The sequence below is a fragment of the Xenopus laevis genome, chromosome 9_10L, assembly GCF_017654675.1.
Source record: "Xenopus laevis strain J_2021 chromosome 9_10L, Xenopus_laevis_v10.1, whole genome shotgun sequence".
Lineage (NCBI taxonomy): Eukaryota > Metazoa > Chordata > Amphibia > Anura > Pipidae > Xenopus > Xenopus laevis.
In genome coordinates this window covers 15,170,791-15,188,220 of record NC_054387.1, presented here as the reverse complement: position 1 = coordinate 15,188,220, position 17,430 = coordinate 15,170,791, and the positions used below count along the sequence as shown (strand labels likewise).

The 17,430-nt window shown below is 41.8% G+C and overlaps 1 protein-coding gene across 1 annotated transcript in view; it reads left to right on the top strand.

Moving 5' to 3' along the window:
- LOC108700932 (cadherin-4-like) overlaps window positions 1-17,430 on the top strand; it is a 335,569-nt gene that overhangs the window by 298,579 nt on the left and 19,560 nt on the right. The window contains exons 7-10 of the mRNA XM_018234980.2: window positions 1,842-2,014; window positions 11,989-12,126; window positions 14,445-14,630; window positions 17,061-17,314. Coding sequence (XP_018090469.1) covers window positions 1,842-2,014; window positions 11,989-12,126; window positions 14,445-14,630; window positions 17,061-17,314 — 751 coding nt within the window. The remainder of the gene's footprint in view (window positions 1-1,841; window positions 2,015-11,988; window positions 12,127-14,444; window positions 14,631-17,060; window positions 17,315-17,430) is intronic.

Sequence of the window (17,430 nt, the reverse complement as noted above, 5' to 3'; positions counted from 1 at the left end):
GTGCAGGGACCTTCCCTGAATAAATTTATGAAACAGGCAACTCAACCCCTTTAACAGCAGCACTGTGGCTCTGTGTGGCCCCCATAAACAGTAAGGCCAAAGGCAGCCCCCTTAAAAACTGCCTGTGGTTAGCAAGTTCCCTCACCATCTCCCCGGGGTGATCAATGCCACAATAAAATGCACAGATGGGGCCTGATACTTCAAAGTAATCTGTATATGAAGAATTTAAATCTTTAGCCTCGCTGATCTGAGCAGAAAGCCAATTACAGGCCTGGGTTTCTGTTGAAATTAAGCTGTAATTTGAGGCTTGGGAAATTAATCCTTTAAGACCTGCAGAAGCTGCACAGAATCATAGGAAGTGTTGGCCTTCCAAGTCCTTTCATTTGCCTTCTTTGCCGATAATACAATTAATCAAGAGGTGTTGAGCCCTCTCTCCTGACTCTAGGGGATTTCGGCTTGATCTGTGATTACAAAACTGGGATTCCAGGGTCTTATAACTAGTTAAACGAAGTGTCTACGCTCTGCCCTCACAGGGAGATTAAAGTTTACTTCCACTTGTTCTAAAATGCAACCCCTCCCCAGGGGGCACATGTGTTATTGGTGCTTCAGCAACCCATGTTTTCCTGCTGATAGCATCCCACTCCTGCTGTAAGATATCTGTTATGGCATGTGCTATGGATTTCCAAGGTCTAAAACTAATTCCAATGCACATCGACTTGGAATCAATTTCTCAGGTTGGGTTGCCAATTCAGGGTATTAGTTCAACATTGAAAGTTCTCGTCTTGAAAGAGTCCTTATTGACCTAGCGAGGACACAAGTGCAACAAGACAGAAGACCACGACAAGGACAAGTGCCACCAACACAAGAACAGAACAAGGCACAAGAGGAACAGGCCACAAGATCGAGACAGTGGAACACTCAAGAAGACTGATTGAGACCTACTCAGTAGGAATTTGGATTTGAGATCAGCCTTGACCCCAAGACCAGTTCTTGTAGGAAAGGATATAATGTAGGAGTGTCCATTGCTTTTCCTTCTACATAATGAGCATTCCATTGGGTATTATGTTGCCTGGTCTTGGATACTAGTCCTTATTGTCCAAGACAAGACTAAGGCCAATAACACATGATCTAGAGACCAGTCCTGGCTCATTCATCAGTACCACAGCGGTGGAAGGAAGAAGGGACCAGTGTAGGGGTACAACAATTAAAGCCTGGGGTCTCACCAATAATATTATATATACTATACTTGTTTATAAGTTGATACCAATCTAGTCAATATCACTTCACAAAAGTGGTCATATTGAAACAAAAAAAAAAGTTCAGATGGATTTGTTGGATTTCCCACTATAGTCTCAAACCTCTATCTCCACAGACAGCTTCTAGATTTTGTCTTTCACCGCAACATCTTTAACAACATTTTTTTCTGAATTTGTCTTTAGCTCTTCCTAAACCTGTCTGTCATCAGCTGGCTCTTGGCTGTACATGTGCACAGATACGTTGGGGCAAGTGCCAGTGACATGATTGGGAGGGGGAGGGGCTGTGCACTGGTACTAAAACTTAGCCAGGGAGACTTTACTTCCCCTTTAAATAAAGATGCATGGGGAGAACAGCGAGCTTTACTATATCAAAATGTTTTTCTTCTCCGTTTTTGACGTTTTAACAACAAATTCACAAAAGTGTCTGTAAACTGTCTTTTTTCACCAAAAATTGAAAAGCGGTGGTCAGAATTTTGGTGGATATCTGTTTATGAATATCATTTCACTTTAATACCAATTTTAGTCTTATTAAAAGTGGAGACTGACTTTTTTTTTAATTGCTCCCCAATGTATTCCTTCCCCAAGGGACCTACGTGATGACAGTGACGGCGCATGACGCTGATGACATCAACACGTCCAACGGGATTGTCATGTATCGAATAATGGACCAGAGCCCGCAGAGTCCATCCCAGCATATGTTTGTGATTAACAGCAAGACGGGAGTCATAAATACGGTGGCGGCTGGACTGGACAGAGAGGTGAGAGCTTTTTTCTGTCTCTCTGTCTGTCCCTCTCTCATTTCTGCATACTTTTAATCTTTCTGTCTGTACCTTCCCTGAATGTCCTTAGTTTGTTTGTCTGTCTTAATATCCATCTAGATCTGCCTATTATTAGTGATGGGCGAATAAATTCGCCAGACGCAAATTTCCGCTTTTCAATTCAAGCGAATTAATTAGCGAAACTGTGGTGACAATTTGCAGATGAAAAATCCACGGCGTCAAAAAAAAAAGTGTGTGTGAGAGAAAATTATTCTGATGCCCATTGACTATTGCATTTGGACCAAATCATTGCGCGTATAAAAATTGGCGCATGCACCAAAATTGACGAGCATGAAAATCATTTTGACGCCTATTGACGGCATTTTCGTGAATTTTTCGCCGTTTTGCGAATTTTGCTGTAAAGGTTTGCCCATCACTACCTATTATCTATTTACGCTTTCCTTCTCTTCCTTTCTTTCTTTCCAATATATATATATATATATATATATATATATATATATATATATAATTACGTCCATACCTTACGTCTGCTAGAAAATCATGTAAACATTAAATAAATCCAAATAGGCTGGTTTTGCTTCCAATAAGGGTTAATTATATCTTAGTTGGGATCAAGTACAAGCTACTGTTTTATTATTACAGAGAAAAAGGAAATCACTCTTAATCATTTGGATTATTTGTATAAAAAGTGTGTATATATATATATATATATATATATATATATATATATATATATATATATATATACACACACACACATACATACACACAGTCATATGAAAAAGTTTGGGAACCCCTCTCAGCCTGCATAATAACTCAATTTTCAAGATTTTTAGTGAAGCAGTATTCAGTTGTATGAAATGAAATCAAATGTGAAAAACTGGCTGTGCAAAAATCTGAGTGCCATTGTAATTTTGATAATTTACAGTAAATGCATGTAACTGCTCAATACTGATTACTGGCAACACCAAATTGGTTGGATTAGCTGGTTAAGCCTTGAACTTCATAGGCAGGTTTGTCCAATCATGAGAAAAAGGTATTTAACGTGGCCAATTGCAAGTTGTGCTTCTGTTTGACTCTCCTCTGAAGAGTGACAGCATGAGATCCTCAAAGCAACTCTCAAAAGAATTGAAAACAAAGATTGTTCAGTATCATGTTTTAGGGGAAGGCTACAAACAGCTATCTCAGAGGTTTAAACTGTCAGTTTCAACTGTTAGGAAAGTAATCAGGAAATGGAAGGCCACTGGTACAGTTGCTGTTAAACCCAGGTCTTGCAGGCCAAGGAAAATACAGGAGCAGCATATGCAGAGGATTGTGAGAATGGTTACAGACAACCCAAAGATCACCTCCAAAAACCTGCAAGAACATCTTGCTGCAGATGGTGTATCTGTACATCGTTTTACAATTCAGCGCAATTTGCACAAACAACATCTGTATGATGAGAAAGAATTGTCACTTGTTGTATGCAAAAGCTCATTTAGACAAGCCACAGTCGTTTTAGGACAAAGTGCTTTGGACTGGTGAGATAAAAATTGAGTTATTTGGTCATCACAAAAAGCGCTTTGCATGGAGGAAGAAAAACGCTGCATTCCAAGAAAAAACACCCGCTACCTACTGTCAAATTTGGTGGAGGTTCCATCATGCCGTGGGGCTGTTTGGCTAGTTCAGGGACTTGGGCCCTTGTTAAATTCGAGGGTCGGATGTATTCAACCCAATATCAACAAATTCTTCAGGATAATGTTCAAGCATCAGACACAAAGTTGAAGTCACGAAGGGGTTGGATATTCCAACAAGACAATGACCCTAAACACACTTGGAAATCTACAAAGACATTTATGCAGAGGGACAAGAACAATATTCTGGAATGGCTGTCACATTCCCCCGACTTGAATATGATGGACAATCTATGGGATGATTTGAAGCAGACTGTCCATGCTCGGCAGCCATCAAATTCAACTGAACTGGAGAGATTTTGTATGGACGAATGGTCAAAAATACCCACATCCAGAATCCAGACACTCATCAAATGCTATAGGAGGCGTCTAGAGGCTGTTACATTTGCAAAAGAAGTTCAACTAAGTATTGATGTAATTTCTCTGTTGGGGTGCCCAAATTTATGCTCCTGGCTAATTTTGTTATGATGCATATTGCATATTTTCTTGTAATCCAATAAACTTTATTTCACTGCTGAAATACTACTGTTTCCATAAGGCATGTTATATATTTAAAGGAAGTTGGTACTTTGAAAGCTCAGCCAATAATAAACAAAACTCCAAACAATTGAGAGGGGTTCCCAAATTTTTTCATATGACTGTATATACTGTATATACATCACTATCAATCTATTGAACTCTTCCTTTCTCCCGTTTCTTTTGCTCCCTTAATTTGTTTGTCTGTCTTGAAAGCCATCAATCTAGATGTTTCAATTATCTATTTACTCTTATACAGCTAAACATCACTATAAATCTATCAACTTTTTTTCCTTCCTCTTCTCCATTTCTTTAATTTCTCCATTTTTCCTTTTATTTCTCTCTCTCTCTCTCTCTCTCTCGTATTTCTTGTGGATTTCGGTCAAACTCTTTCTACCTGGCATCCTACTAGTGATTCCAATCCAAGAATCAGTTCCTGCCCCAGTCGTTCCCTCATAGACATTTGCTTGCATTTCAGCATTCACCAAAATGTGTCCAGTTATTCTATCATGCTTTGGGGTAATCAGTGCTTACAAATTACCTGGATAATGTATGCAAAGCCCATTAGCTCTGAGGCAGAGCGATAAATCTGGAGGGAGCGTGTGCAGTGGGCTGGGTTTGATAAATCCGAGCCAAGCCGCACTCTCCACCATTGGCACAGACAAAGTCCCAAATTACAGCTAAAACCCTTTTCCTGTTTGTCTCACTGCTGTGATGGCAAAAACTCATTAGGGGAAAAGTGCCGGGATTTTTGGATTTATTGATATTTAGTAGTTTTATAGTGCATCTTGGCCGGCGCTGAGCAAGCCAAACTGGAAAATGAGTTTGTATATTCTCTTTCTATATTAAGAGTGAATAATTAATCATTTGATGGAATCCTAGCGTTTTGGCTGGATCTATTGTGAAGTTATTAGAAAATAAGACAGAATTTTGAAAATATAACACAAATGTAAATAAGGATATTAGAAGTCTCTTGACCATATGTGACCATATAAAGGCACAAGGCTGCAGGCTGAGTTATACAGGGAACTCTGAGTATCACTCATGTATTATAAGGGATAATGTGCCCCCTACTGTAAATGATAAGGATATTAGAAGTCACTGAGGGGTTCTGTGACCATATAAAGGCACAAGGCTGCAGGCTGAGTTATACAGGGAACTCTGAGTATCATTCATGTATTATAAGGGATAATGTGCCCCCTACTGTAAATGATAAGGATATTAGAAGTCATTGAGGGGTTCTGTGACCATATAAAGGCACAAGGCTGCAGGCTGAGTTATACAGGGAACTCTGAGTATCATTCATGTATTATAAGGGATAATGTGCCCCCTACTGTAAATGATAAGGATATTAGAAGTCATTGAGGGGTTCTGTGACCATATAAAGGCACAAGGCTGCAGGCTGAGTTTTACAGGTTATGAAGGGGCAGAGTGGCCTTATCACTACACATGTGAGATAGCTTCGGACAAATTAAACTCAATATTAGTCTGTTTGACGTAAGATAACATGTTGGCTTTTACAGGTCATTCAACCGTCAGATTACATTTATTGAATAAACAGCAGATATTTTACAGCTGTTTGTTGATCCAGATTGTAACTCGTCTTATGAACAAGATCTCATATCCTTTCTGTAATATAATATTTATAAATGCCTCAAGCACTCCTGCAAGAGATGGAATTAAAGAAGGGATACTAGAAGATATGACTAGAGAAAAGCCAAAACATGATATAATTTAAATCCCGTACTGCTGTGAACCTGGGCTAGAATTCCTGAAATGAATATAGGGCTTCTGTACTTCATACAACTGTGTATTTCTGCATTACGGTTTAGGAGGCTGTTTTCTTGGTTCATTGTCTTGTTGATCACCTCATTATATCTGAAACTGTCATAAGGATAAGAAGGGATTTCTTTTCAAGGACTTCTGCAAGATGACAGGGGAACAGGAGACCAATGGGAGAGCGGTTAGCGCGTTCTTGGGCAGCAAATTACATCAAGCTCAGGAGACGGTGAAGAAAAGAGCCTGTTAGAGCAGGGAGGATTGGAATCTGTCACTTTGAACAAAGAGCAGAGCTCATTCAGCTGGGAGCACAACACGTGGAAGAAGGAATCACTATTATTTCCAGTACCCCCAGCTGATATCAGCCCACTGCCTTAGATAGATTCTATCACCTTTATTGATCAGTATGACAGCCTTCCTTTGTTTCCTTACAGCCTGTCACTCAACAATCCCTAATTTTGGTCATTTGATTTTCCTCAAGGTCAGTGAGAACATTCACTCTTCCTTTGCCTTGACTATTGAGCAGGTTTTCTGCATACTAGGGCTTATTTACCAATTGTAAGACAGGCACAAAGTTGCACAGGCAAGAAACGTTGCGCTCTTGCACTTCTTGTCTCTATGTAGCATAAGTACTAAATGAATAGTTCTTACTATACAGCATTGTTTTCCAAACTATGGTGTTGTCTCAATTCCCCCACCCCTACCTAGTGGTGTGCTGGAGCAGTAGTACTGGGTGCTTAGCCTTAATCATTTAGGGTGAGATTTGTGGATACTGCCTATCTGCTCTTCACGATACCCCTGAATGCCCAGCTTAGAAGTTCAACTAGGTGAGAAAGTGTTTGGGAAAATATTTGCTCCCCTAGACATTCTTGAATATTCTAATGAATGGTGAGTTTAATGAGCAAAGGGGGGCTCCTTAGTAAAGGTTGGTCGTTAAACCACAGTAGTCTGACAATCATTGCCATTGACAAGATCATTAATACCAAGGGGTTTCTATGGAGCTGACCGTGGTGCTGAAATAGGTGGCCGTACAGTCCTGCATGCCTCCCAACATTTTGAAATAGAAAGAGGAACCAAAAGATTTGCCGTGTGGAGCAAGCCAAAAAAAATTTGCAATTGGCAGGTTATGAATGTTTGAACACATTTCTGTGTTTTTTTTCAGTTATTACAGCTTTGCTGATGAAGGTTTAAACCAGTAAAATCAAAACATTTAATTGCATTATATTTTTATTACTTTAAAACAGTGTTGCCCTGCACTGGTAAAACTGCTGTTTGGTTCAGAAACACTACTATAATTTTATAAATGAGTTGCTGTGTAGCAATGGGGGCAGCCATTCAAAGGAGTTGCACAGCAGATAAGCTCTGTAGAACATAATGGTGTTATCCACTATTTAACCTGTGCCATATATAGCCTTTTTTCAATTTCCGCCATTGCTACACAGCAGTTGGTTTGTATAAACTATAGTAGTGTTTCTGAAGCAAACACAGCAGTTTTACTAGTGCAGGGCAACAGTACATTATATTTTCATTACCTTAACACTTTCATTTTTTGGTGTTACTGTTCCTTTAAGCAGCAACTCACAGTTTCCCCAAGAGACCCGCATATCTTAAAATGTTATGAAAATATCTTAAGTGCACCTGCCACATATTCTGAGCTCTCTGCCAAAAGCCAATTAAGTTATGAACATTGTATCTTTTTCTGGCTGTTAAGTGCGGGAGATCAAAGAGAAAATCGGGACATTTCATTAACAAACCCGGGACTGCGGGTTGAGCTATCAAGACAGTCCTGGGAAAAATAGGACAGTTGGGAAGTTCTGCGATGGCTGAAATAACAAAATTACCCTTGGCCCAGAACATTGCTATACACCTCTAAATCTCAACACCGTCATTTAACTGAATTAGACCAAAGAACTTCTCCATCTTGTTTTTTTTTCAAGTTTTTGCCCTCCTTCAGCCTCTTCTTTCTGTTTTGACAACAGATGTCATTTCTGGTCGGAGAAAGAGGAGGGGGGGGAATCAGAGCGACCCTGTAATCTAATTGCAGATTTGTCTAATTATGGAGAACTATGTAAATGCAGCATTTGTTCATAATTATAAATGTCAGGAGACACTTAAAAGTGTAGCGGGGGCCTGCAGGATCTCTTTACATTTATAGGTAGAATTTCACGTCCTCGCTCTATTCATCCTACATTCTTCCCTAATTAGGTTATTTATGGGCTAATTGGCAGGAGGTGAATAAACCTCTTCTGAAATCTAAAGAGTTGCCTGGTCCTTGTATACTGCCCTTATTGTGTCTCCTTTCCTTCATAATTATGAAATGTCTCATTTGTTTAATAGTCTACTTACACCACTTATAGGAGAATGGCTACATTATGTGGGACTGATGTCTAACCCATTGTGCGGTTGCATTTATATTTTTTTATAATTAACATCTTTACAATTTCATTGATTAAAAGCGAGCTAACCCTACTATACATATTAAACTTTAGGGATGCACCGAATCCAGGATTCAGTTCGGGATTCGACCAGGATTCAGCAGGACTCGAATCCGAATTTGCATATGCAAATTAGTGGCAGGAGGGAAATCATGTGACTTTGTCACAAAACAGGGAAGTAAAAAATGTTTTCCCCTTCCCACCCCTAATTTGCATATGCAAATTAGGATATGGATTCGGTTCCGTATTCGGCCGAATCTTTCGCGAAGGATTCGGGGGTTCAGCTGAATCCAAAATAGTGGATTTCGTGCATCCCTACTATACTCACTCAGACTCTACCCAGAGATTTTATCCCACTGCTTCTATAGGCACCATCTCTCCCTACTATACCTGCTATCCCACAGTCACACTCCCTTCCCAGAGACTACTATCCACTGTTACTTATAGGCACCATCTCTCCCTACTATACCTGCTATCCCACAGTCACAGTGCCTTCCCAGAGACTATTATCCACTGTTACTATAGGCACCATCTCTCCCTACTATACCTGCTATCCCACAGTCCCTTCCCAGAGACTATTATCCCACTGTTACTATAGGCACCATCTCTCCCTACTATACCTGCTATCCCACAGTCACACTCCCTTCCCAGAGACTATTATCCACTGTTACTATAGGCACCATATCAACCTACTCCATAAACCCAAATCCTGATATTAAGACTTCCATAAAGCCAACACATAATTAGTAAGTTGTTAATACAAATATACTACTAATACTTATACAATTAGAAAATGTATGTGTTGGCATTTCTGGCAGGAGGGTTGATATTATGGCAGCAATATGACTTTTTCCTTGTGTTTCAAACCACAACATTCTCAGGAAGCTTTAAGGGCAATGGCCTGGTCTCCCATTGCCTTTAACGTAACTGCAGCTTATTATTACTAGGAGTTCGTATCTGGCATAGGCTGACTGAGCGCACGGCAGCAGATAGAGACATTCTTGTCAAACTGCAGTCACTAATATGAGAGAGTGTTAGCAGGGAGAGGGTTGGGGATGTGACACTTGTATTCAGCAGTGGGAAGCGACATGTCATCGTACAATCATCGCACAGGTACAGATCAGCCAACCTCACTCACTCGCTAATGAAAATCATTATCTGCCATTATCCACTGTAATTAATTTATTCGTCTCCGTCTGATTCGGGTGTCAGCAATCACGCTGTGCAACATCTTCATTGTCTCAGCCGCACGTCGCCTGTTTGTTTTGTCTGATTGGAACAGCATCAGATTCTCTCCTTTCACAGACCTGGTAGAAGCAACTCACTTTTGTCATATAAAATAATATGCCCTTTTCCTTCTGTGTATATTCATATTTAAGCATATAGCTGGGAGCGGCCATATAGTTTCTCAGTATAGCAACTACTACCCTTATGTAAAAATATAAATATACAGAGAAGGAATGTTCTGGGCACACAATAAGCTATACCCTCATACTGTACTGTCTAAGGGAAACAATATGGCACCTCCTTCCCATATGTATAAATACAAATATACAGAGAAGGAATGTTCTGGGCACACATAGACACTACTCTCATATTGTACTGTACTAGCTTTTTGTGTGCCCAGAACATTCCTTCTCTGTATATTTGTATTTATACATATGGGAAGGAGGTGCCATATTGTTTCCCCTTAAACAGCGGGTTTAAAGTAATACATAAGTGAAACACATTGTAATAATGGCCCCACCACTCATTTCTCACACTCTCTCCCTCCTCTGTAAACATTGTATTAGGATTAATTCATACTAAACGCTTCTACCCCATCCAGCAAGGCACAAGATTAGTGTCTCAATTCCTGACCCCTGAGATTCCGTCTCTGCGCTTATCAGTTGCTCAGGTTAATTATTTATTGTCTGGCGTCTGATGAGAAAGTACATATGCTCCTTATGACTCAATCATATCAATATCAATATCAGCTGCTTACCAATCTAGCGCTTAATTACGGTGTCAACAGCCAATGACAATAGAATGAGGTGTCTTTTCTGGACAATTATAAATGATACAGATGTGAAAAGTGATACTAAAAGGCAACGTGTGCCTGTTGGGGAATTTTTAGAGCAGTGACTGGGAAACCTTCCATAACTTTTTGCAGAAACATAATTCACGGCAAAGTCAATTGTAGGATTACTTTGGGGGATGCTTGGAGATATACCCCCAATGCATCAGACCTGCCTTTAAAGGGTATAAGTAAAGGGGCTGTTTTCACATGCAGTGAAGCCCTTAAGCATCAGTTGTGTGTAGGAAGTTTGGGGCATTTCGGCACTGTACAACGTAAGATGGAGACAGCAGGGCAAGATGGTGACAAGTAGGACTGCACCCTGGGAGTCTGGCATGCCTTCCTACCTTTCGGCAATCGGCACGTCAGCCGTCGGGGGTCCTGCTGCTTCCATGCATCTTGACTCAAGCTTGTCTTGACTCAAGCTGGCACTGTGTACTCAGACCTTGTTAAAGCTTTTGTCTTATACTAGTCTGGTGGTTTTTGGCTTTGTGCCCATTCCTGACCTTTTAAACTTTTCTGCCTGCCCAAAGCACTCTCCTGACTTTAACTACACCTCTGCCTGACCCTCATCTGTATCATATTACTGATCTTCCGGTCAGTTCAACCACCCAGTGTTGGCAGGGCCCTCCTATTACAATTTAGGGGTTGGTTCCTAGCAGCTTGTGGCCTTCTATTACTACAGTACAAGGGCAAGATGGCGACAGCAGGACAAGTTGGCTACAGTAGAGCAAGATTTAGACAGTAAATAAAGACAACGGGGCAAAATGTATGGAGTGGAATGCAAAAGAGTGGAATGCAAAAGAGTGGAATGCAAAAGATGGGACAAGATGGTGAATATGGGCAGTTTCGGACTGGGACACCAGGGGCCCACCCAAATACCTTTGACCAGGGGCCCACCAATTAATCTTAGACCAAGGGCCCACTCTTAGTGCTGTTATTGTTCCTCTCCTCACTCAACCTCTATTCTCCAAGTCTCTTTTCTTTACATACTATTATTCCATCTATTTAGCCTCTTTGTTCTCATAGAAATAGGCAATGACCATGAAATAGGCAAAATGTTTAGCAGCCTGAGGTTCCACTGACACCTGGGCCCACCGGGACTTTTTCTGGTATCCCAGTGGGCCAGTCCGACACTGAATATGGGGTTAACACAGCAAGATGGATAGAGTATTGGTAGGTGCCTTAAGTTCGGTAAGTAGAGACAGTTGGTCACAATGGAGACAGAAGGGACAAACAATGGCGAAAAATGGCAACAGTAAAATAGTGGAATGCATAATGTATAGCATGATTGAGGCAGCAGGGGTAGAGTATGCTTAAGCAGGTAAGAGGGAGACTGTCCGTAACATGGCAAAAGGAGGACAAGGTGGAGACAGTATAGTAAGATGGTGACAGAAGGAGAAGGTGGTTATAGTGGGGCAAGATCTGGTGTTCCAGAGACCGCAGTGCATAAAGGTTTGAGGAGACCTCATGCTTTGATTGTCTCATCTACAGAAAGTGCAGCAGTACAAAGTCGTCGTTCAGGCCACTGACATGGAAGGGAACTTGAACCATGGACTGTCCGAAACAGCCACGGCCATCATAACAGTCGCAGATGTCAACGACAACCCTCCAGAATTCACCAGCAAGTTGGTAAGTCATGAATGTACTTAAAGCTTCTGTGTGTTTATCGAGGGCACCTTGGATCTGCAGGGAGTTACAATGCATGTAAGGCAGGGAGGGAGTGCAGCTGTAGGGGCTGTTTATTAGAACTATACAGTGTGCCAAAAAGGCACCAAATGTCCCAAATAAAGTTAAGATTTTGCCCCTTTGTAGTAACCCCACAGCAATCAGAAATTTGCCTCCGGGCAGGGGTGGTAGGGCTAATACATTAAAGGAAGAGGGGAGAGGTTTAAAGGGAAGATGCTGCTTTACAGAAAAGACAATGGATACAGGTATAGCTGTCCAGTAGACAGTAACATCTATCTGCATTCTCTATATGCTTAGTCTCGCCATAACAATTATCACAATGAGTAACCTTGGGAGTCGGGCACCTGCAGGGCTTGTATCTAATGTAACCCTGTTTAAAAGCTTCTGTGTTAATTCCTGTGGTGCCTTTAATCCTTTTTCTCTCCAACCAAACTTTATTAATTTTCCCTTATAGCAGTTACAGAGATGATTAAAGTGCCAGCGTATCTCTATCCCTAAGAGCTTATATTTCAGTCAGTTAATCGTTAGGTGGCCGACTGATTGAGTTTCCCTACAGCCTCACCTTAGATTTCTAATCCACTCTCCATTCATTCGCTGCCTGAGCCACACCATGTAAAGTATTAAAATAAAATAAAAGTTCCAAACCGGTCATAAGGAATAATCCAGCACCCCCCCCCTCCCGACCCCGTCCATAACGAGTTCTGCCGTACTCTTATCTCTTGCTGCTTGATGAAGATACCATCGGCCACTGTACCGCAGAGATGATGTTAAAGTTCACCGGGACGCAGCTACATCTGTCAGCGCCGAGAGCAGGAGATCCAATTCCGGATAAAATCCCAATTTGTCTGCCTAACAAGGTGATGGTATCACAGCACAGGGGGAGCACGGAGCAGATTTGTTGCCTTCCGCTTGGAATATGCCTTACTGCGCACTCTCCCGTCCTCCCAAAAGTCAAGGACTTTGCACAGGAACTTACAGCTACAGCTGAGGGGACTCATTATGGGACTGGAAGCACTAGATAGCGACAAGGGGATATGTTGGAAGGGTTACTGCCTGCTCTGATTTCCCCTACAGCAATAGGGTTTGCTGTTAAAAAGTGAATTAGGGGTTTGAGTGACTGATGGAGATGAGAAAAAAGGGGAGAAAAGAGAGGAGGTATTAGGGCACAACCTAGATGCTAGGGAAAGAAATACGCAATGAGGTTTAAACTAAGAAGGTGAAGGAAAGACAGAACAAGAGAAAAGACAGGATAAGACAAGAAAGGGTAAAATTCATGGAGATGAGAAGGGGGAGCTAAGCAAGGAGGTGAGAACAGGAGTACCATCAGAAATCATGGGGTCCCATACTGTTATGTTCATAGGACCCATCTCCCCAAGGGGGTCCCAATTATTGCCCATATGTCCCCTGGGCAGAGGGCCCTGCCACAAAGTAGAATGACCCCCTAAACGCCTCACACCCCATTATGTCAAATATCCACCCAAACAGCACTCTTTCCCATTCAAGCCTTGTTCACTTCATGGCCCAATTCATTGATTAATGTTCCTTTCGGTCATGGAATTCCTCACTGTACCCCACAATGGTGACTCCAGGCGAGTAGTTCCTGGCTTCGGTGTAAGGTTTCCTGTTGGGTTCCCATTCGGATAACCTTAAAGCTGACTCAGACAGTCAGTTCAGTTACAAACCCAACAGTTCAGATCAGTTACAAACCCAACCATTAGTTTGGGCGTTGCACCCGCAGTTTTTGGAAAAGGCTTTTGGGTGGAGACTTGAGTATTTGGTTCCATGGCCATCAATTGCTGCTGTCAGTCTGATTATAGGACAAGCAGTACGTGCTTATGGATGACGGACAAAGGAAAAATAAGAGAACGTTTCAGTGGAAAGTAAAAATAGCTGATTTGTTTTTTTTTTACTTTTGCAAGTTATGTTTTTTCCCATCTCTGTATTGAAATCAGCATAAAATTGTACAAAAAACCCAATTTTTTTTTTAGAAACTTGCTGTTACTTGATTTGAAAGGAATTTGAATGGCAGCAGATGAATATTCATTATGGAGATGGCTTCCCGACCAAGTTGCAATGTCACGGCTCTGTAAGAGCATTTAGCGTCACCCTAAATAAGCCCTGGCTGTATTTGCATGATAGTGTGTCATTAACACTCATTACGGGAAAACTGTGACTATTATTAAATTCGTCAATCAGGCTGAATAATGCCAAGTTGTTCTCCATCGCCAGTTAATGAGCAGAGATCATCTGTCCCCATACAGTTCATCGGAGAGGTTCCAGAGAACCGCGCTGATGCGGTGGTAGCCAATTTGACCGTTGTGGACCGTGACCAGCCCTACACGCCGAACTGGAATGGCATTTATAAAATCATTAGCGGGGATCCGGACGGTCACTTTACCATCAAGACAGATCCAGTGACCAATGAAGGCATTGTAATGGTGTCAAAGGTAGGGCACTTGGGCATCTCTATCCTTTGTTTGTAGCTACACATGTACGGTTAAGATTGGAACAAGAAGAGATTCCAGCCTAAACCATAGGAACAACCCCAGCCCATTATTCTGCCTCCCCCAAACTGTACAGTCAACAAGTAGCAATCTCCAGGCATCTGCCAAACCCAGACTCATCCATCAGTCTGCAGAAATGCCATTTAATCCAATTTCCACTGTTCGACTTTTCTAGTCTTCTCCATTCATCATTTATAAACTCACCTATCCAAAATGATTTGTTCTCTGTCTGTATTTATGTTTTTAGCTTTACACACATGATAATGTTGACCAATCTGAGCAGCGTCAGCACAGTGGTCTCCAAATCTGCTCCTGTGACTTCCAACTGGAACAAGCTTCAAACAATGACTGTCAGGACCTGTTTCACCTTGGCCCGAGTAATAATATGGGGGCACATTACCTAGTTGAGCTACTCAGTGTCGGACTGGAACACCAGGGGCCCACCAAAAAAACCTTAGATCGGGGGTCCACACAGTGCTATTAATTATTCTTCCTCTTGTCACTCAACCTCTATTCTCTTAGTCTCTTTTCTTTACATACTATAAATTATTATCCCATCTATTTAGCATCTTTGTTCTCATAGAAATAGGGAATGTCCATGAAATAAGACAAATGTTTAGGAGCAGGAGGGCCTACTGACACCTGGGCCCGCCAGGAGTTTTCCTGATATCCCAGTGGGCCAGTCCGACACTGGAGCTACTGGAGGGATATGGAGTCCAGCCCTACAAGTGTTAATCATTCTTTTCCTCATCCTCTTACAGCCAGGGGCCAGTAATACAGCAATTTAGGGCCCATATAAGCTACCACTAGCTTCTACTGGGTCTTGATCATTCTTTCAGGGTTGGACTGTAGGTGGCCTGAAGTCTATATGCTTGGTAATGCTGGTAGATGTTCTGATCTACCAGCATTACACAGCATATGGCAGGAAGGAAAACGGGGGTTGCAGCTGTGGCAGGAGTGTGTGGGCCCATTGGGGTTGGGGGCTGTTGCGGCAGCCCCGGTGGGCCTGGACACCCTCAGTCCGAAGCAGATTATGGGACATCAAGTAAATGCTTATGGGAAACTGACAAAGTAAAAATAAGGGGAAATGTACTTGGAACAGAAGTTTTTATGAAGCAACTTTAATTACCATACATAAAGGGGGTAAGTCCAATAAAAGGACCAAGGTCAGGGCAGTTAAATAGAGTCCAATAAATGAGCCAGAGGTCTAAAACAGAACAGCAAACCAGAAATGACAGGACACAGAAGAGAAGGGACTTCGGAATAAGTACCAGGTGGGGATCATAAATAAATTGCTAGAGGAGCCAGGCAACATGCTAAATGTCAGTTTGGGAGCCAATGACCAAGTACCAGTGGAATTGTCATCAGCTGTACTAAATGAGGACATGAAGATAACAGAGTCCATATTAAAAGGGCTACAGGAACAATTCGCAAAACCAAGCTCAGAAGGCATCCAAAGGCACAATGGGGTAGCTCTCCGCCACTTAGCGGTCTGTTAGGACCTGTCTCGGCCTGTGTGACAATAGACAGAATCCTCAACCCAACTGGGTTTATTAATGCGTTTTAGCAGATACAATTATACCAGTATTGTTCTGTTCCTTTGGCCACATATGCACTCCAAGTTGCTTGTATGAACCTTGTTTCATGACAAGGCACTCCCAATAATCCTGTTTCTGCCCATATTGTAGGTGGCATAAAATTGTGGATATTCTGCTCTGACTGTCACTTCCAATTGGTGCTCAAATCTTATACTACACTTGAATTTATTTCCATATGCCATAGCAACAATTTCCCTGATTAGCAGCATACAGTACATTCCCATAATGACTGGAAGTCCAGAATATTGAGTGCATTACTAGAGATAATGCAAGAAAATCGCCTTGAATACAAGGTCTTCCTGGTGGGTCACTGCAAGCAGGTATTTTTACTCTTCCCAAATAACCTGGCTGGACCTAAAAAGTTCACGTCCATGAGAAAGCCCAGTAGATATCAAACCAAGTCAAGACTGAGATGACAGAATACTGGGTCAGCTGTGAGACAATGGTTATAACTTGATGGCAAATGTTTCATAATTTTGTATAGGTTCTGCAGAATAACTCATATGCAAGTCAAGGGTTGTTTGAGTTAAGGCTAACTGCAACTAAACACAAGACTGGGATAAGATCAAGATCATCCAGACTCTGAACCAGTCTTGCTAATGACAGAGCAGGAACATTGTCAGTTATAGTCAACCAAATACTAGTGCTTCATGCCACAGTTCTGTAAAAGCCTTCATTGTCCATTCCTCTTCTATTTATACCCAATGACCAACCTACATCAAACTTTAGAATACACTTCTCAGTAACTAAGGAATTGATGCATTCTTCTTCCCAGCCTGTTGACTATGAGATGAACAAAGCCTTTATGCTCAAAGTCATGGTGACCAACCAAGCACCTCTGGCCAGTGGCATCCAAATGTCCCTACAGTCTACAGCAGCAGTGACCGTATCCATCACTGATGTGAATGAAGCACCTTACTTCCCCAACCGTAATGAGCCAATCAGGAGGCTAGAGGGAGAGTCACCTGGAAGACTGTTGGCCACATTCTCAGCTGTTGACCCTGATCGTTCTGTGCAACAAGCAATCAGGTGGGTGCCACTAGCATTGGTACTGCTTCTTTCAAAGGAGAACAAAGCCAGTTTCTGAACATTGATTGCTGACCTGGAACATGCACAGTAGAAGGCATGATGATTCCACTGTGCAT